This window comes from Oncorhynchus mykiss, chromosome 6, assembly GCF_013265735.2.
Source record: "Oncorhynchus mykiss isolate Arlee chromosome 6, USDA_OmykA_1.1, whole genome shotgun sequence".
Lineage (NCBI taxonomy): Eukaryota > Metazoa > Chordata > Actinopteri > Salmoniformes > Salmonidae > Oncorhynchus > Oncorhynchus mykiss.
Window position 1 is genome coordinate 3,993,087 of NC_048570.1, and position 16,775 is coordinate 4,009,861.

The following is a 16,775-nucleotide window of genomic DNA, read 5'->3' on the forward strand; positions in this document are numbered from 1 at the left end:
AGCGCGCTAATAGTGTTTCAATCGGTGACTTCACTCGCTCTGAGACCTTGAAGTAGTGGTTCCCCGTTTGCTCTGCAAGGGCTGCGTTTTTTTGTGGAGCGTTGGGTAATGATGCTTCGTGGTTGTCAGTTGTTGATGTGTGCAGAGGGTCCCTGGTTCGAGCCCGGGTATCGGCGAGGGGACGGACTAAAGTTATACTGTTACATAATGTTAGCTAAATGTAATGTAATAATGTAGTAATTAATAAAATGGCAACATTTCTTTAAATGGACAATTCTGCGAACTGTCTATTGCGAGTTTTAAATTGATACAATACCTGTTAGCAAAGATGTCAGCTAGAGATGAGGTGCAGGAGCATGCTGGGATTTGTAGTTTTGCATGATGTCTACGCTGATGCTAATTGGCATTTTTTTCGAATCTGAGTGTAAATATATCCAAATGTATTGATAAAAGTCACCTTGTCAGAGATGGATGGTTATCGAAATGTCACTCCAGGGTAAGACAAAACACAGCGTTTCTAATATTGTACAATCAAGGTGTGCAAATTTCTTACAGATTTACCCAGAATGACTTACAGCTCTAATTGCTGCCACAAGTTGTTTCTAACATTGACTCAGGGGTGTGAATACTTATGAAAATCAAACATTTCTGTATTTAATTTTCAATAACTTTGCTAAAATTTCTAAAAAAATATGTTTTCACTTTGTCATTATAATAGCTATACTAATGATCTGTTGTCCAGAGGGTAACGGCAAACAGATCGATGTCTTCCTGCAGTAGAGTAAACATACTGCTGACTCAAGAGATGCTAATCAGTCCATCTCTCAAGTATCTCAAAAATCCAGGTAGCCTTAGTGGTTAGATCGTTGGACCAGTAACTGAAAGGTTGCTAGATCGAATCCCCGAGCTGACAATGTAAAAATCTGTTGTTCTGCCCCTGAACGAGGCAGTTAACTTACTTTTCCTAGGCCGTCATTGTAAGTAAGAATTTGTTCTTAAACTGGCTTGCAACAGTCTAGCTAGCTAACTGTTAAATATAAAAAATAATACAGATAGCTACAAGTCAAGTAGTAGATGTAGCGATATTGATGTTACACAGGAAACGGAAACCCTGTTATTACTTAGTTTATTAATGTGCTGGTTGACAACCTAGTAAAGTTTGCTTAACTATATATCTCTGACTGTCGTGACCACAACACCAAGCACATTGAAACAGTACACCACCCACTCTTCAGACACAAATATTATCAAGAACGCTAGCTTCACCATATACGTTAGCTAGCTAGTTAAGTTAGCAAGCTAGTTAAGTTAGCAAGCTAGTTAAGTTAGCTAGCTAGTTAAGTTAGCTAGCTAGACTGTTGGTTTATGAAAGCTAAACTCGTTTTTATGAATTTCTCATGCATTTAAATGACCAGACAAATATACGGCGTCTAGCCATGCTAATGCTGCTAACTAGCTAACCATGAGTTAGTTAGCAAGATAACAGGGATTGTGTAAAATTGGCCAAGATAGTTCACAGAATTGTATATCATTTTTTTCATGGTATCCAATTGGTAGTAGTTATAGTTTTGTCTCACCGCTGCAACTCGCGTACGGACTCGGGAGAGGTGAAGGTTGAGAGCCATGCGTCCTCCGAAACACAACCCAACCAAGCCAAGCCGCACTGCTTCTTGACACAAAGCACACCCGGAAGCATCAATGTATCGGAGGAAACACTGTACACCTGGCTACAGTGTCAGCATGCACTGCGCCCGGCCCGCCACAGGAGTCGCTAGTGCGCGATGAGACAAGGACATCCCTGCCGGCCAAACCCTACCTAACCCGGACGACGCTGGGCCAATTGTGCGCTGCCCCATGGGCCTCCCAGGCGCGGCCGGCTGCGACAGAGCCTTGGCTTGAACCCAGAATCTCTAGTGGCACAGCTAGCACTGCAATGCAGCGCCTTAGACCACTGTGCCACTCAGGAGGCCCCAGAATTGTAAATTTCAACAAATGTACCAATTTTGCCAATTTAATAATTACTAAATGTAGCGGTACATTAAGTAGTTAATGCAGAGATTCTTACCTTCACCTCGATTCAGCAGTCACAGATCATCATGACCCTGGTGAGTGTTAATGCAGAGATTCTTACCTCCACCTCGATTCAGCAGTCACAGATCATCATGACCCTGGTGAGTGTTAATGCAGAGATTCTTACCTCCACCTCGATTCAGCAGTCACAGATCATCATGACCCTGGTGAGTGTTGATGCAGAGATTCTTACCTTCACCTCGATTCGGCAGTCACAAATCATCATGACCCTTGTGAGTGTTAATGCAGAGATTCTTACCTTCACCTCGATTCGGCAGTCACAGATCATCATGACCCTGGTGAGTGTTAATGCAGAGATTCTTACCTTCACCTCGATTCAGCAGTCACAGATCATCATGACCCTGGTGAGTGTTAATGCAGAGATTCTTACCTTCACCTCGATTTGGCAGTCACAGATCATCATGACAACTGACAACCACGAAGCATCATTACCCAACGCTCCACAAAAAAACGCAGCCCTTGCAGAGCAAACGGGGAACAACTACTTCAAGGTCTCAGAGCAAGTGACGTCACCGATTGAAACGCTATTTAGCGCCGCACCACCGCTAACTAAGCTAGCCGTTTCACATCCGTTACAAGAGCATGCAAGAAAGGCAGTTCACTGTACTTGTGCACGTGACAGTAAAACTTGAAAGTCCAGTCCCAATGTCCATCCCCCAAAAAACGTATATTCTGCTTGTTTTCATTGGCTGAATATCAGCTGTTCTGTAAACATATTCTATTCATATTCTTCATACTTTTTATAATTATTCAAGACCTATCCAAATATTCATAAATCGATGATGTATTGTAGATGAGAATATTGACCTATAAATATATATATTTTTTTAAGAAAAAAGAAAACAGTGTGCAGAATGATAACTCACATAGCCAATCAAACATCAATGCACGGTAACCAGTAGTCCCGCCTTCTAAGAAATAAACCAATGGAAAAGAAGAATGTGGTGTACAGTAGACCCGGTTCGATGTTCCTACTTTAGGGCAGCCTCGGATATCTCAATACCGCCATCCTGTTGTTGTAAAATCGGCATTTTTTTTATGTTCGAACAAGACGTACCTTTCCAAAACCTGGAACGACAAGATAATACTTAAGATCACGACATAGCAAGTATAGGAACTTTTAAAGTATACGACTTTAATTGCGACATATTTGGGACCATTTTCCGGAGCCTGGATGCTTTCATAGCTGACATTTCATTCGGGATTTAGACCGAAAATATTTTATTATCTTTGAGCATTTTACATACAACCACCAAACCTTTAATTCCTGCAGGAATAGGTTTACGAAGAAACATTGTAGCCTACCCCGTCTAAACGGTAAGTCGTTTCTAGAGATGCAAAAAAATCCGATATAACAGGTGCTTCTGTATGTTTTACATCTCCTGTAGATCATCTTTAAAATTGTAGATAGATTGTAGCTTCCATCAAAGTAATTGTCTGCATCATTTCCAATCCTCCATATATTTTTCAAAACATGACACATTCATACATACGTACACACATATACATGTAAAATACACATTTCTATATATATATATATATGTATATATCACACACATCTTTTTAAAATATATTTTCCTTTATTTTCCACAAACGCTACCGGCCCTTTCCTAATTGGGGTAAACTAATGAACAACAATACTTAGCTTTCTACTTCCAGCTTATACATACAATATACGTTTTACGGACACAATCTATTTTACATTAGTTATATTTTGTTTTGTTTTTACTCCCATCCTTCAGCTACCCTCAACCCCTCCTCCCATCTATTTTCAAATCAAATCAAACTTCGTGTCACAACACACCCCGAATACAACAGGTGTAGGTAGACCTGACTGTGAAATGCTTACTTACAAGCCCTTAACCATGCTTTTCGACCTGTCCCCAAATTGTCGTTGGTTCAGTTTGTTTTGATATTTTAACCTGCGTGCGGTGATTGCGTTTGGTGTAGGGGGTGAAAATAAATGTATACACGATGGCGCAGGCGCGCAGCCGGTTTGGGTTCCGTGTTAGGTTGGAGTCATTAAAACAAATTTTTCAAGCACTCCACAAATTTCTTGTTAACAAACTATAGTTTTGGTAAGTCGGTTAGGACATCTACTTTGTGCATGACACAAGTCATTTTTCAAACAATTGTTTACAGACAGGTTATTTCATTTATAATTCACTGGATCACAATTCCAGTGGGTCAGAAGTTTACATACACTAAACTGACTGGCTTTAAACAGCTTGGAAAATTCCAGAAAATGATGTCATGGCTTTAGAAGCTTCTGATAGGCTAATTGACATCATTTGAGTCAATTGGAGGTGTACCTGTGGCTGTATTTCAAGGCCTACCTTCAAACTCAGTGCCTCTTTGCTTGACATCATGGGGAAATCAAAAGAAATCAGCCAAGTCCTCAGAAAATAAATTGTAGACCTCCACAAGTCTGGTTCATCCTTGAGAGCAATTTCCAAATGCCTGAAGGTACCACGTTCATCTGTACAAACAATAGTACGCAAGTATAAACACCATGGGACCACGCAGCTGTCATACCGCTCAGGAAGGAGACGCGTTCTGTCTCCTAGAGATGAACGTACTTTGGTGCGAAAAGTGCAATTCAATCCCAGAACAACAGCAAAGGACCTTGTGAAGATGCTTGAGGAAACAGGTACAAAAGTATCTATATCCACAGTAAAACGAGTCCTATATCGACATAACCTGAAAGGCCACTCAGCAAGGAAGAAGCCACTGCTCCAAAACCGCCATAAAAAAAAGCCAGACTACGCTTTGCAACTGCACATGGTGACAAAGATCGTACTTTTTGGAGAAATATCCTCTGGTCTGATGAAACAAAAATGTAACTTTTTGGCCATAATGACCATCGTCAAGTTTGGAGGAAAAATTCTGACTTGAACTGTATATACAGGGGGTACCGGTACCAAGTTAATGTGCGGGGGTACAGGTTAGTCGAGGTCATTTTTACATGAAGGTAGGGGTAAAGTCACTATGCATAGATAATAAACAGAGAGTAGCAGCAGTGTAAAAACAAAGGGGGGGGGGGGGGGTAGAAGCTGTCAAGCTGTCATGTATTGTCATGTTGTGTCTTGTTTCTGTCCTTTCCCTTCACCCTGTCTCCCTCTGCTGGTCGTTATTAGGTTACCTTTTCTCCCCCTCTTTCCCCCAGCTGTTCCTTGTCTCCTCCTAACTACCTCGTCACCCCTTTTCCCACCTGTTCCCTTTTTCCCTCTGATTAGTCCTCTATATCTCTCTCTGTTTTTGTTTCTGTCTTTGTCGGATTCTTGTTTGTGTTATTCATGCCTGAACCAGACTATCGTCATGTTTGCTGCAACCTTGTCCTGTCCTGTCGGAATCTGCCGGTCCATCTGAGCCTACCTATGTTTTGTTATTAAAGAAGCTCTGTTTACGTTAATTCGCTTTTGGGTCCTCATTCACGCACCGTAACAGAAGAATCCGACCAAGAATGGACCCAGCGACTTCGGATCCTCTCCACTCAGCCGTCGAGATCCAGGGAGCGATGCTAGGCAGACACGAGCAGGAATTGTCTGCTGCTCGACATGCCGTTGAGACCCTGGCCACCCAAGTCTCCAACCTCACAGAACAGGTTCACCATCTCCGCCTCGATCCACCGGCCACTTCCAGGGCTTTCGAATCTCCGGAGCCCAGAATCAATAACCCGCCGTGTTACTCTGGGGAGCCCACTGAATGCCGCTCGTTCCTCACCCAGTGTGATATTGTGTTTTCTCTCCAGCCCAACACTTACTCCAGGAGCACTGCTCGTGTCGCCTACGTCATATCTCTCCTTACTGGACGGGCTCGTGAGTGGGGCACGGCAATCTGGGAGGCAAGGGCTGAGTGTACTAACCAGTATCAGGACTTTAAGGAGGAGATGATACAGGTTTTTGATCGATCTGTTTTTGGGGAGGAGGCTTCCAGGGCCCTGTCTTCCCTATGTCAAGGTAATCGATCCATAACAGACTACTCTATTGAGTTTCGCACTCTTGCTGCCTCCAGTGGCTGGAACGAGCCGGCTTTGCTCGCTCGTTTTCTGGAGGGTCTCCGCGCAGAGGTAAAGGATGAGATTCTCTCCCGGGAGGTTCCTTCCAGCGTGGATTCCTTGATTGAACTCGCTATTCGCATTGAGCGACGGGTTGATCTTCGTCACCGAGCTCGTGGAAAGGAGCTCGCGTTCTCCGTTGCCCCCCTCTCCGCATCACTACCATCTTCCTCTGCCGGCTCGGGTGCTGAGCCTATGCAGCTGGGAGGTATCCGCATCTCGACTAAGGAGAGGGAACGGAGAATCACCAACCGCCTCTGTCTCTATTGCGGTTCTGCTGGTCATTTTGTCACTTCATGTCCAGTAAAAGCCAGAGCTCATCAGTAAGCGGAGGGCTACTGGTGAGCGCTACTACTCCTGTCTCTCCTTCAAGATCCTGCACTACCTTGTCGGTCCATCTACGCTGGACCGGTTCGTCAGCTTCCTGCAGTGCCTTAATAGACTCTGGGGCGGAGGGCTGTTTTATGGACGAGACCTGGGCTCGGGAACATGACATTCCTCTCAGACAGTTAAGGGAGTCCACGGCCTTGTTCGCCCTGGATGGTAGTCCTCTCCCCAGGATTCAGCGTGAGACGCTACCTTTAACCCTCACTGTTTCTGGTAATCATAGCGAAACCATTTCTTTTTTAATTTTTCGTTCACCTTTTACACCTGTTGTTTTGGGCCATCCCTGGCTAGTTTGTCATAATCCTTCCATTAATTGGTCTAGTAATTCTATCCTCTCCTGGAACGTCTCTTGTCATGTGAAATGTTTAATGTCTGCTATCCCTCCTGTTTCCTCTGTCTCTTCTTCACAGGAGGAGCCTGGTGATTTGACAGGGGTGCCGGAGGAATATCACGATCTGCGCACGGTGTTCAGTCGGTCCAGGGCCACCTCTCTTCCTCCACACCGGTCGTATGATTGTAGTATTGATCTCCTTCCGGGAACCACTCCCCCCCGGGGTAGACTATACTCTCTGTCGGCTCCCGAACGTAAGGCTCTCGAAGATTATTTGTCTGTAGCTCTTGCCGCCGGTACCATAGTCCCCTCCTCCTCTCCCGCCGGAGCGGGGTTTTTTTTGTTAAGAAGAAGGACGGGTCCCTGCGCCCCTGCATAGATTATCGAGGGCTGAATGACATAACAGTGAAGAATCGTTATCCGCTTCCTCTTATGTCTTCAACCTTCGAGATCCTGCAGGGAGCCAGGTTTTTCACTAAGTTGGACCTTCGTAACGCTTACCATCTCGTGCGCATCAGGGAGGGGGACGAGTGGAAGACGGCGTTTAACACTCCGTTAGGGCACTTTGAATACCGGGTTCTTCCTTTCGGCCTCGCTAACGCTCCAGCTGTCTTTCAGGCATTAGTCAATGATGTCCTGAGAGACATGCTGAACATCTTTGTTTTCGTTTACCTTGACGATATCCTGATTTTTTCACCGTCACTCCAGATTCATGTTCAGCACGTTCGACGTGTCCTCCAGCGCCTTTTAGAGAATTGTCTTTTTGTGAAGGCTGAGAAGTGCTCTTTTCATGCCTCCTCCGTCACATTTCTCGGTTCTGTTATTTCCGCTGAAGGCATTAAGATGGATCCCGCTAAGGTCCAAGCTGTCATTGATTGGCCCGTCCCTAAGTCACGCGTCGAGCTGCAGCGCTTTCTCGGCTTCGCGAACTTCTATCGTCGTTTCATCCGTAATTTCGGTCAGGTGGCAGCTCCTCTCACAGCCCTTACTTCTGTCAAGACGTGCTTTAAGTGGTCCGTTTCCGCCCAGGGAGCTTTTGATCTCCTCAAGAATCGTTTTACATCCGCACCTATCCTTGTTACACCTGACGTCACTAGACAGTTCGTTGTCGAGGTTGACGCGTCAGAGGTGGGCGTGGGAGCCATTCTTTCTCAGCGCTCCCTCTCTGACGACAAGGTCCACCCTTGCGCGTATTTTTCTCATTGCCTGTCGCCGTCGGAACGTAACTATGATGTGGGAAACCGCGAACTGCTCGCCATCCGCTTAGCCCTAGGCGAATGGCGACAGTGGTTGGAGGGGGCGACCGTTCCTTTTGTCGTTTGGACTGACCATAGGAACCTTGAGTACATCCGTTCTGCCAAACGACTTAATGCGCGTCAGGCGCGCTGGGCGCTGTTTTTCGCTCGTTTCGAGTTCGTGATTTCTTATCGTCCGGGCTCTAAGAACACCAAGCCTGATGCTTTATCTCGTCTCTTCAGTTCTTCAGTAGCCTCCACTGACCCCGAGGGGATTCTCCCTGAGGGGCGTGTTGTCGGGTTGACTGTCTGGGGAATTGAGAGGCAGGTAAAGCAAGCACTCACTCAAACTCCGTCGCCGCGCGCTTGTCCTAGGAACCTTCTTTTCGTTCCCGTTCCTACTTGTCTGGCCGTTCTTCAGTGGGCTCACTCTGCCAAGTTAGCCGGCCACCCTGGCGTTCGGGGTACGCTTGCTTCCATTCGGCAGCGTTTTTGGTGGCCCACCCGGGAGCATGACACGCGTCGCTTCGTGGCTGCTTGTTCGGTCTGCGCGCAGACTAAGTCCGGTAACTCCCCTCCTGCCGGCCGTCTCAGGCCGCTTCCCATTCCCTCTCGACCGTGGTCTCACATCGCCTTAGATTTTGTCACCGGACTGCCTTCGTCAGCGGGGAAGACTGTTATTCTTACGGTTGTCGACAGGTTCTCTAAGGCGGCTCATTTTATTCCCCTTGCTAAGCTTCCTTCTGCTAAAGAGACGGCACAAATCATCATCGAGAATGTTTTCAGAATTCATGGCCTTCCGTCAGACGTCGTTTCGGACAGAGGTCCGTCTCAATTTTGGAGGGAGTTTTGCCGTTTGATTGGGGCTTCCGTCAGTCTCTCTTCCGGCTTTCACCCCCAGTCTAACGGTCAAGCAGAACGGGCCAATCAGACTATTGGTCGCATCTTACGCAGTCTTTCTTTTCGCAACCCTGCGTCTTGGTCAGAACAGCTCCCCTGGGCAGAATACGCCCACAACTCGCTTCCTTCGTCTGCGACCGGGCTATCTCCTTTTCAGAGTAGCCTCGGGTACCAGCCTCCGCTGTTCTCATCTCAGTTCGCCGAGTCCAGCGTCCCCTCCGCTCAGGCTTTTGTCCAACGTTGCGAGCGCACCTGGAAGAGGGTCAGGTCTGCACTTTGCCGTTATAGGGCGCAGACTGTGAGAGCTGCTAATAAGCGTAGAACTAAGAGTCCTAGATATTGTCGCGGTCAGAGAGTTTGGCTCTCCACTCAGAACCTTCCCCTTAAGACCGCTTCTCGCAAGTTGACCCCGCGGTTCATTGGTCCGTTCCGTATTTCTCGGATCATTAATCCTGTCGCAGTGCGACTTCTTCTTCCGCGATATCTTCGTCGCGTCCACCCGGTCTTCCATGTCTCCTGTGTCAAGCCCGTTCTTCGCGCCCCCGCTCGTCTTCCCTCCCCCCCCCCCATCCTTGTCGAGGGCGCACCCATCTACAGGGTCCGTAGGATTTTGGACATGCGTCCTCGGGGCCGTGGTCATCAGTACCTAGTAGATTGGGAGGGGTACGGTCCTGAGGAGAGGAGTTGGGTTCCCTCTCGGGACGTGCTGGACCGTGCGCTGATCGATGATTTCCTCCGTTGCCGCCAGGTTTCCTCCTCGAGTGCGCCAGGAGGCGCTCGGTGAGTGGGGGGGTACTGTCATGTATTGTCATGTTGTGTCTTGTTTCTGTCCTTTCCCTTCACCCTGTCTCCCTCTGCTGGTCGTTATTAGGTTACCTTTTCTCCCCCTCTTTCCCCCAGCTGTTCCTTGTCTCCTCCTAACTACCTCGTCACCCCTTTTCCCACCTGTTCCCTTTTTCCCTCTGATTAGTCCTCTATATCTCTCTCTGTTTTTGTTTCTGTCTTTGTCGGATTCTTGTTTGTGTTATTCATGCCTGAACCAGACTATCGTCATGTTTGCTGCAACCTTGTCCTGTCCTGTCGGAATCTGCCGGTCCATCTGAGCCTACCTATGTTTTGTTATTAAAGAAGCTCTGTTTACGTTAATTCGTTTTTGGGTCCTCATTCACGCACCGTAACACAAGCAGCCTTTTGGACCTAGATTTGGCGCTCCGGTACCGCTTGTTGTGTGGTATAAGAGAGTCTTGGTCAATTTTTTGGGCCTTCCTCTGACACCGCCTAGTAAATAGGTTGTGGAAGGAAGGAAGCTTGGCCCCAGTGATATACTGGGCCGTACACACTACCCTCTCCAGCGATATTTTAGAGATTATTTCATTTTCAAATAACCGAAAGTGAGAGGTTGTAATCTGAATAAAGTGAAAAAAGCCATTCTTGAACATGGAATGAGACATTTTTACTAATCTGCTAGAGAACCAGTTCGGATTTAAGTATAACTTTTGTGTGACTGATTAATTTAGTGAGAGGTCTAATGCTTTAATATTTAATAATTTCTGCCCTCCGAATTCATATTCATTATATAAATACGCCCCTTTAATTTAGTCTGTCTTGCCGTTCAAAATAAAATGTAATATTATTTGCTCATATAATAAAAAAAAACAGGTCGCTAGGTGTAGGCAAGACCATAAGACAATAGGTAAACTGGGATATGACTAAAGAGTTAATCAGGGTAAACTGGGATCTGACTAAAGAATTAATCAGGGTAAACTGGGATCTGACTAAAGAATTAATCAGGGTAAACTGGGATCTGACTAAAGAATTAATCAGGGTAAACTGGGATCTGACTAAAGAGTTAATCAGGGTAAACTGGGATATGACTAAAGAGTTCATCAGGGTAAACTGGGATATGACTAAAGAGTTAATCAGGGTAAACTGGGATATGACTAAAGAGTTAATCAGGGTAAACTGGGATATGACTAAAGAGTTAATCAGGGTGATTTTTCAACAAATATTTCCCTTTCCAAGGTAGCAAAATCGTATCTATATTTGCTAACTTTATATAAAAATGTATTGTAGTGAAAAATCATTTATTTATTTTTGGGATATGTATACTGAGCATGTCCACATCATCGTCAGACTATTTTATTGGTTGACTACACAGTAATGTAAAAGTTGTAGATTTTAGTAATAAATAAGTAATAAGTAAATAAATAAGTAATTATTAAGTAAGAATAATCCAATAAGTAATTTGGATATAATCCAGAGAGGTTAGAAAAAGTGTCTAGATTATTATTATTGTTATTATTATTATTGTTAATATTATTATTATTATTATTAGTATTATTATTATTATTATTATTATTATTACTATTATTATTATTATTATTTATTTGATTTTTTATTATTATTATTATTATTATTATTATTGTTATTTTTATTTTTTATTATTTATTATTATTATTATTATTATTATTACTAGTTTATAAAACATGAATCAATCAATGCACAATGACACCTTTTGTTTTTAAGACCTGGATTTCTAACCCCTTGATATTATTGTTGGATCTGATTTTAATAGATAACATTTCGATGGCCATAATAAATAGTTATGCCGATAGTGGACAACCTTGTTTTACGCCTCTTGACAGTTTAATACTTTCGTAAAAGTAGCCTTTATTTACTATTTTACACAAAGGGTTACTATACATAACTACAACCAATTTTATAAGAGATTCTCCAAAATTGAAATATTCCAGGCATTTATATATATATATTATTTATATTATATATTATTTATATATAAATATTTATATGTATATTCTGGTCGTACTTTACAAAAGCCTTTTCAAAGTATGCTATGAAAACCAGGCCTGGTTTCCCAGATTTTTCATAGTGTTCCATTGTTTCCAGTAGTTGTCTTATATTATCTCCAATGTATCGTCCATGTAAAAACACTTGTCTGATTTGGATGAATAATATCTGACAATACCTTTTTAATTCTGTGCGCTATTTAATTTTTTATTTTATTTCACCTTTATTTAACCAGGTAGGCTAGTTGAGAACACCTTTATTTAACCAGGTAGGCTAGTTGAGAACACCTTTATTTAACCAGGTAGGCTAGTTGAGAACACCTTTATTTAACCAGGTAGGCCAGTTGAGAACAAGTTCTCATTTACAACTGCGACCTGGCCAAGATAAAGCAAAGCAGTTCGACAAAAACAACAACACAGAGTTACACGTGGGATAAACAAACATACAGTCACAATAGAAAAATCGATGTACAGTGTGCATGCATTTTGCTAGAATGCCTGGTCTAGCTTCAGTACTCAGCACATGGTAATGCCTGGTCTAGCTTCAGCACTCAGCACATGGTAATGCCTGGTCTAGCTTCAGCACTCAGCACATGGTAATGCCTGGTCTAGCTTAGGCACTCAGCACATGGTAATGCCTGGTCTAGCTTAGGCACTCAGCACATGGTAATGCCTGGTCTATCTTCAGCACTCAGCACATGGTAATGCCTGGTCTAGCTTAGGCACTCAGCACATGGTAATGCCTGGTCTAGCTTCAGCACTCAGCACATGGTAATGCCTGGTCTAGCTTAGGCACTCAGCACATGGTAATGCCTGGTCTAGCTTCAGCACTCAGCACATGGTAATGCCTGGTCTAGCTTCAGCACTCAGCACATGGTAATGCCTGGTCTAGCTTCAGTACTCAGCACATGGTAATGCCTGGTCTAGGTTCAGTACTCAGCACATGGTAATGCATGGTCTAGCTTCAGCACTCAGCACATGGTAATGCCTGGTCTAGCTTCAGCACTCAGCACATGGTAATGTCTGGTCTAGCATGACTCAGCACATGGTAATGCCTGGTCTAGCTTCAGCACTCAGCACATGGTAATGCCTGGTCTAGCTTCAGCACTCAGCACATGGTAATGCCTGGTCTAGCTTCAGCACTCAGCACATGGTAATGCCTGGTCTAGCTTCAGCACTCAGCACATGGTAATGCCTGGTCTAGCTTAGGCACTCAGCACATGGTAATGCCTGGTCTAGCTTAGGCACTCAGCACATGGTAATGCCTGGTCTAGCTTAGGCACTCAGCACATGGTAATGCCTGGTCTAGCTTAGGCACTCAGCACATGGTAATGCCTGGTCTAGCTTAGGCACTCAGCACATGGTAATGCCTGGTCTAGCTTCAGCACTCAGCACATGGTAATGCCTGGTCTAGCTTAGGCACTCAGCACATGGTAATGCCTGGTCTATCTTCAGCACTCAGCACATGGTAATGCCTGGTCTAGCTTAGGCACTCAGCACATGGTAATGCCTGGTCTAGCTTCAGCACTCAGCACATGGTAATGCCTGGTCTAGCTTCAGCACTCAGCACATGGTAATGCCTGGTCTAGCTTCAGCACTCAGCACATGGTAATGCCTGGTCTAGCTTCAGCACTCAGCACATGGTAATGCCTGGTCTAGCTTCAGCACTCAGCACATGGTAAGTCCTGGTCCAGTGTCAGTACTCAGCACCTGGTCAGCACTATGGTATTATGTTGCATTAAAATACCGTATTCAGCATATAAACTTTATTGGCTTGAATGGATGGTTGCCATGGTTGCCAAAGCCATGTGTAGGAAGTATTACAAAAATGGACAGTATGTTTAAGCAACTGTCAATGCAACAAAAAAAAAGCATCGCAGCGTGGACCTTTTCTTTCTTTGTATTTAGTTGCTATGACAATCTGAAGATAGGCAAGCTCTGGTCCAGGGCACCTTGACCCAGATCTAGCCTACAGATAACCTATCATAAGGGGAATGGAACATGGAATTTTGCACTGTCAGAACTAATTGCATGGTAGAATGTTTGAACAGGAAACTTACCAGTCTGCCTCAGCTTATTGGAGCAGCCAGGGGTCTTCAACCTCAGTCCTGGAGAGCTTGAGGTGCATGTTTACCAGTCTGCCTCAGCTTATTGGAGCAGCCAGGGGTCTTCAACCTCAGTCCTGGAGAGCTTGAGGTGCATGTTTACCAGTCTGCCTCAGCTTATTGGAGCAGCCAGGGGTCTTCAACCTCAGTCCTGGAGAGCTTGAGGTGCATGTTTACCAGTCTGCCTCAGCTTATTGGAGCAGCCAGGGGTCTTCAACCTCAGTCCTGGAGAGCTTGAGGTGCATGTTTACCAGTCTGCCTCAGCTTATTGGAGCAGCCAGGGGTCTTCAACCTCAGTCCTGGAGAGCTTGAGGTGCATGTTTACCAGTCTGCCTCAGCTTATTGGAGCAGCCAGGGGTCTTCAACCTCAGTCCTGGAGAGCTTGAGGTGCATGTTTACCAGTCTGCCTCAGCTTATTGGAGCAGCCAGGGGTCTACAACCTCAGTCCTGGAGAGCTTGAGGTGCATGTTTATGTTCCACCCTGGGCACCGACACACCTGCGTCAAATAATGAACTAGTTATGATCCTAGATCTGGACCTTTTGTTGTTTTGATCAGCTACGGATGATTTAGGTCTAATGGTGTAACTAACATGTTCTGTCCATCTTCCCTTTTCTCATCTAGGCACCAGTTCTAGAACCAGAACCAGTTCCAGAACCAATTCTAGAACCAGAACCAGTTCCAGAACCAATTCTAGAACCAGAACCAGTTCCAGAACCAGTTTCAGAGATACATCTCTTCAATTTGGATCAGTAAACATGTGGGTAGCATACTCAAAAATAACATTGAAGAGTTTATTTTCAAACCCTATTTTTCACATTTAAAAAAATAAAAAAACATTTTTTTTTTGCTTATGGGTACCTTCGTGTGTGTAACATATTACTGTTCTCAGATTCTTTTATTCATAGATTTTAGTTGTGTTTGAAAATGTTTTTGTTGTTGTTGTTGTGCAAAACGCTATATATCCATTGTTTAGCTGGAATGAAATGTCTGTATACTTTATATTTGACTGTGTTTGTCTCAGTAGCTATCTTCAGATGAATACACTGTGATATGTGTTTGTCTCAGCTAGCTATCTTCAGATGAATACACTGTGATATGTGTTTGTCTCAGCTAGCTATCTTCAGATGAATACACTGTGATATGTGTTTGTCTCAGCTAGCTATCTTCAGATGAATACACTGTGATATGTGTTTGGCTCAGCTAGCTGTCTTCAGATGAATACACTGTGATATGTGTTTGTCTCAGCTAGCTATCTTCAGATGAATACACTGTGATATGTGTTTGTCTCAGCTAGCTATCTTCAGATGAATACACTGTGATATGTGTTTGTCTCAGTTAGCTATCTTCAGATAAATACACTGTGATATGTGTTTGTCTCAGTTAGCTATCTTCAGATGAATACACTGTGATATGTGTTTGTCTCAGCTAGCTATCTTCAGATGAATACACTGTGATATGTGTTTGTCTCAGCTAGCTATCTTCAGATGAATACACTGTGATATGTGTTTGGCTCAGCTAGCTGTCTTCAGATGAATACACTGTGATATGTGTTTGTCTCAGCTAGCTATCTTCAGATGAATACACTGTGATATGTGTTTGTCTCAGCTAGCTATCTTCAGATGAATACACTGTGATATGTGTTTGTCTCAGTTAGCTATCTTCAGATAAATACACTGTGATATGTGTTTGTCTCAGTTAGCTATCTTCAGATGAATACACTGTGATATGTGTTTGTCTCAGCTAGCTGTCTTCAGATGAATACACTGTGATATGTGTTTGTCTCAGTTAGCTATCTTCAGATGAATACACTGTGATATGTGTTTGTCTCAGCTAGCTATCTTCAGATGAATACACTGTGATATGTGTTTGTCTCAGCTAGCTGTCTTCAGATGAATACACTGTGATATGTGTTTGTCTCAGCTAGCTGTCTTCAGATGAATACACTGTGATATGTGGTTGTCTCAGCTAGCTGTCTTCAGATGAATACACTGTGATGTGTGTTTGTCTCAGTTAGCTATCTTCAGATGAATACACTGTGATATGTGGTTGTCTCAGTTAGCTATCTTCAGATGAATACACTGTGATATGTGTTTGTCTCAGTTAGCTATCTTCAGATGAATACACTGTGATATGTGTTTGTCTCAGCTAGCTATCTTCAGATGAATACACTGTGATATGTGTTTGTCTCAGCTAGCTGTCTTCAGATGAATACACTGTGATATGTGTTTGTCTCAGTTAGCTATCTTCAGATGAATACACTGTGATATGTGTTTGTCTCAGCTAGCTATCTTCAGATGAATACACTGTGATATGTGTTTGTCTCAGCTAGCTATCTTCAGATGAATACACTGTGATATGTGTTTGTCTCAGCTAGCTGTCTTCAGATGAATACACTGTGATATGTGTTTGTCTCAGCTAGCTATCTTCAGATGAATACACTGTGATATGTGGTTGTCTCAGCTAGCTGTCTTCAGATGAAGGCACTGTGATATGTGTTTGTCTCAGCTAGCTATCTTCAGATGAATACACTGTGATATGTGTTTGTCTCAGCTAGCTGTCTTCAGATGAATACACTGTGATATGTGTTTGTCTCAGCTAGCTATCTTCAGATGAATACACTGTGATATGTGGTTGTCTCAGCTAGCTGTCTTCAGATGAATACACTGTGATATGTGTTTGTCTCAGCTAGCTATCTTCAGATGAATACACTGTGATATGTGTTTGTCTCAGCTAGCTATCTTCAGATGAATACACTGTGATATGTGTTTGTCTCAGCTAGCTGTCTTCAGATGAATACACTGTGATATGTGTTTGTCTCAGCTAGCTATCTTCAGATGAATACACTGTGATATGTGGTTGT

At 43.8% G+C, this 16,775-nt stretch overlaps 1 protein-coding gene across 1 annotated transcript in view; it reads left to right on the forward strand.

Moving 5' to 3' along the window:
- Nucleotides 1–3,046: 3,046 nt before the first annotated feature.
- Nucleotides 3,047–16,775, forward strand: part of LOC110525164 (probable isoprenylcysteine alpha-carbonyl methylesterase ICME) — a 36,762-nt gene continuing 23,033 nt past the window's right edge. The window contains exons 1-2 of the mRNA XM_036979227.1: nt 3,047–3,408; nt 14,537–14,672. Of these exons, the coding sequence (XP_036835122.1) occupies nt 14,671–14,672 (2 nt within the window). The 5' untranslated portion in view covers nt 3,047–3,408; nt 14,537–14,670. The remainder of the gene's footprint in view (nt 3,409–14,536; nt 14,673–16,775) is intronic.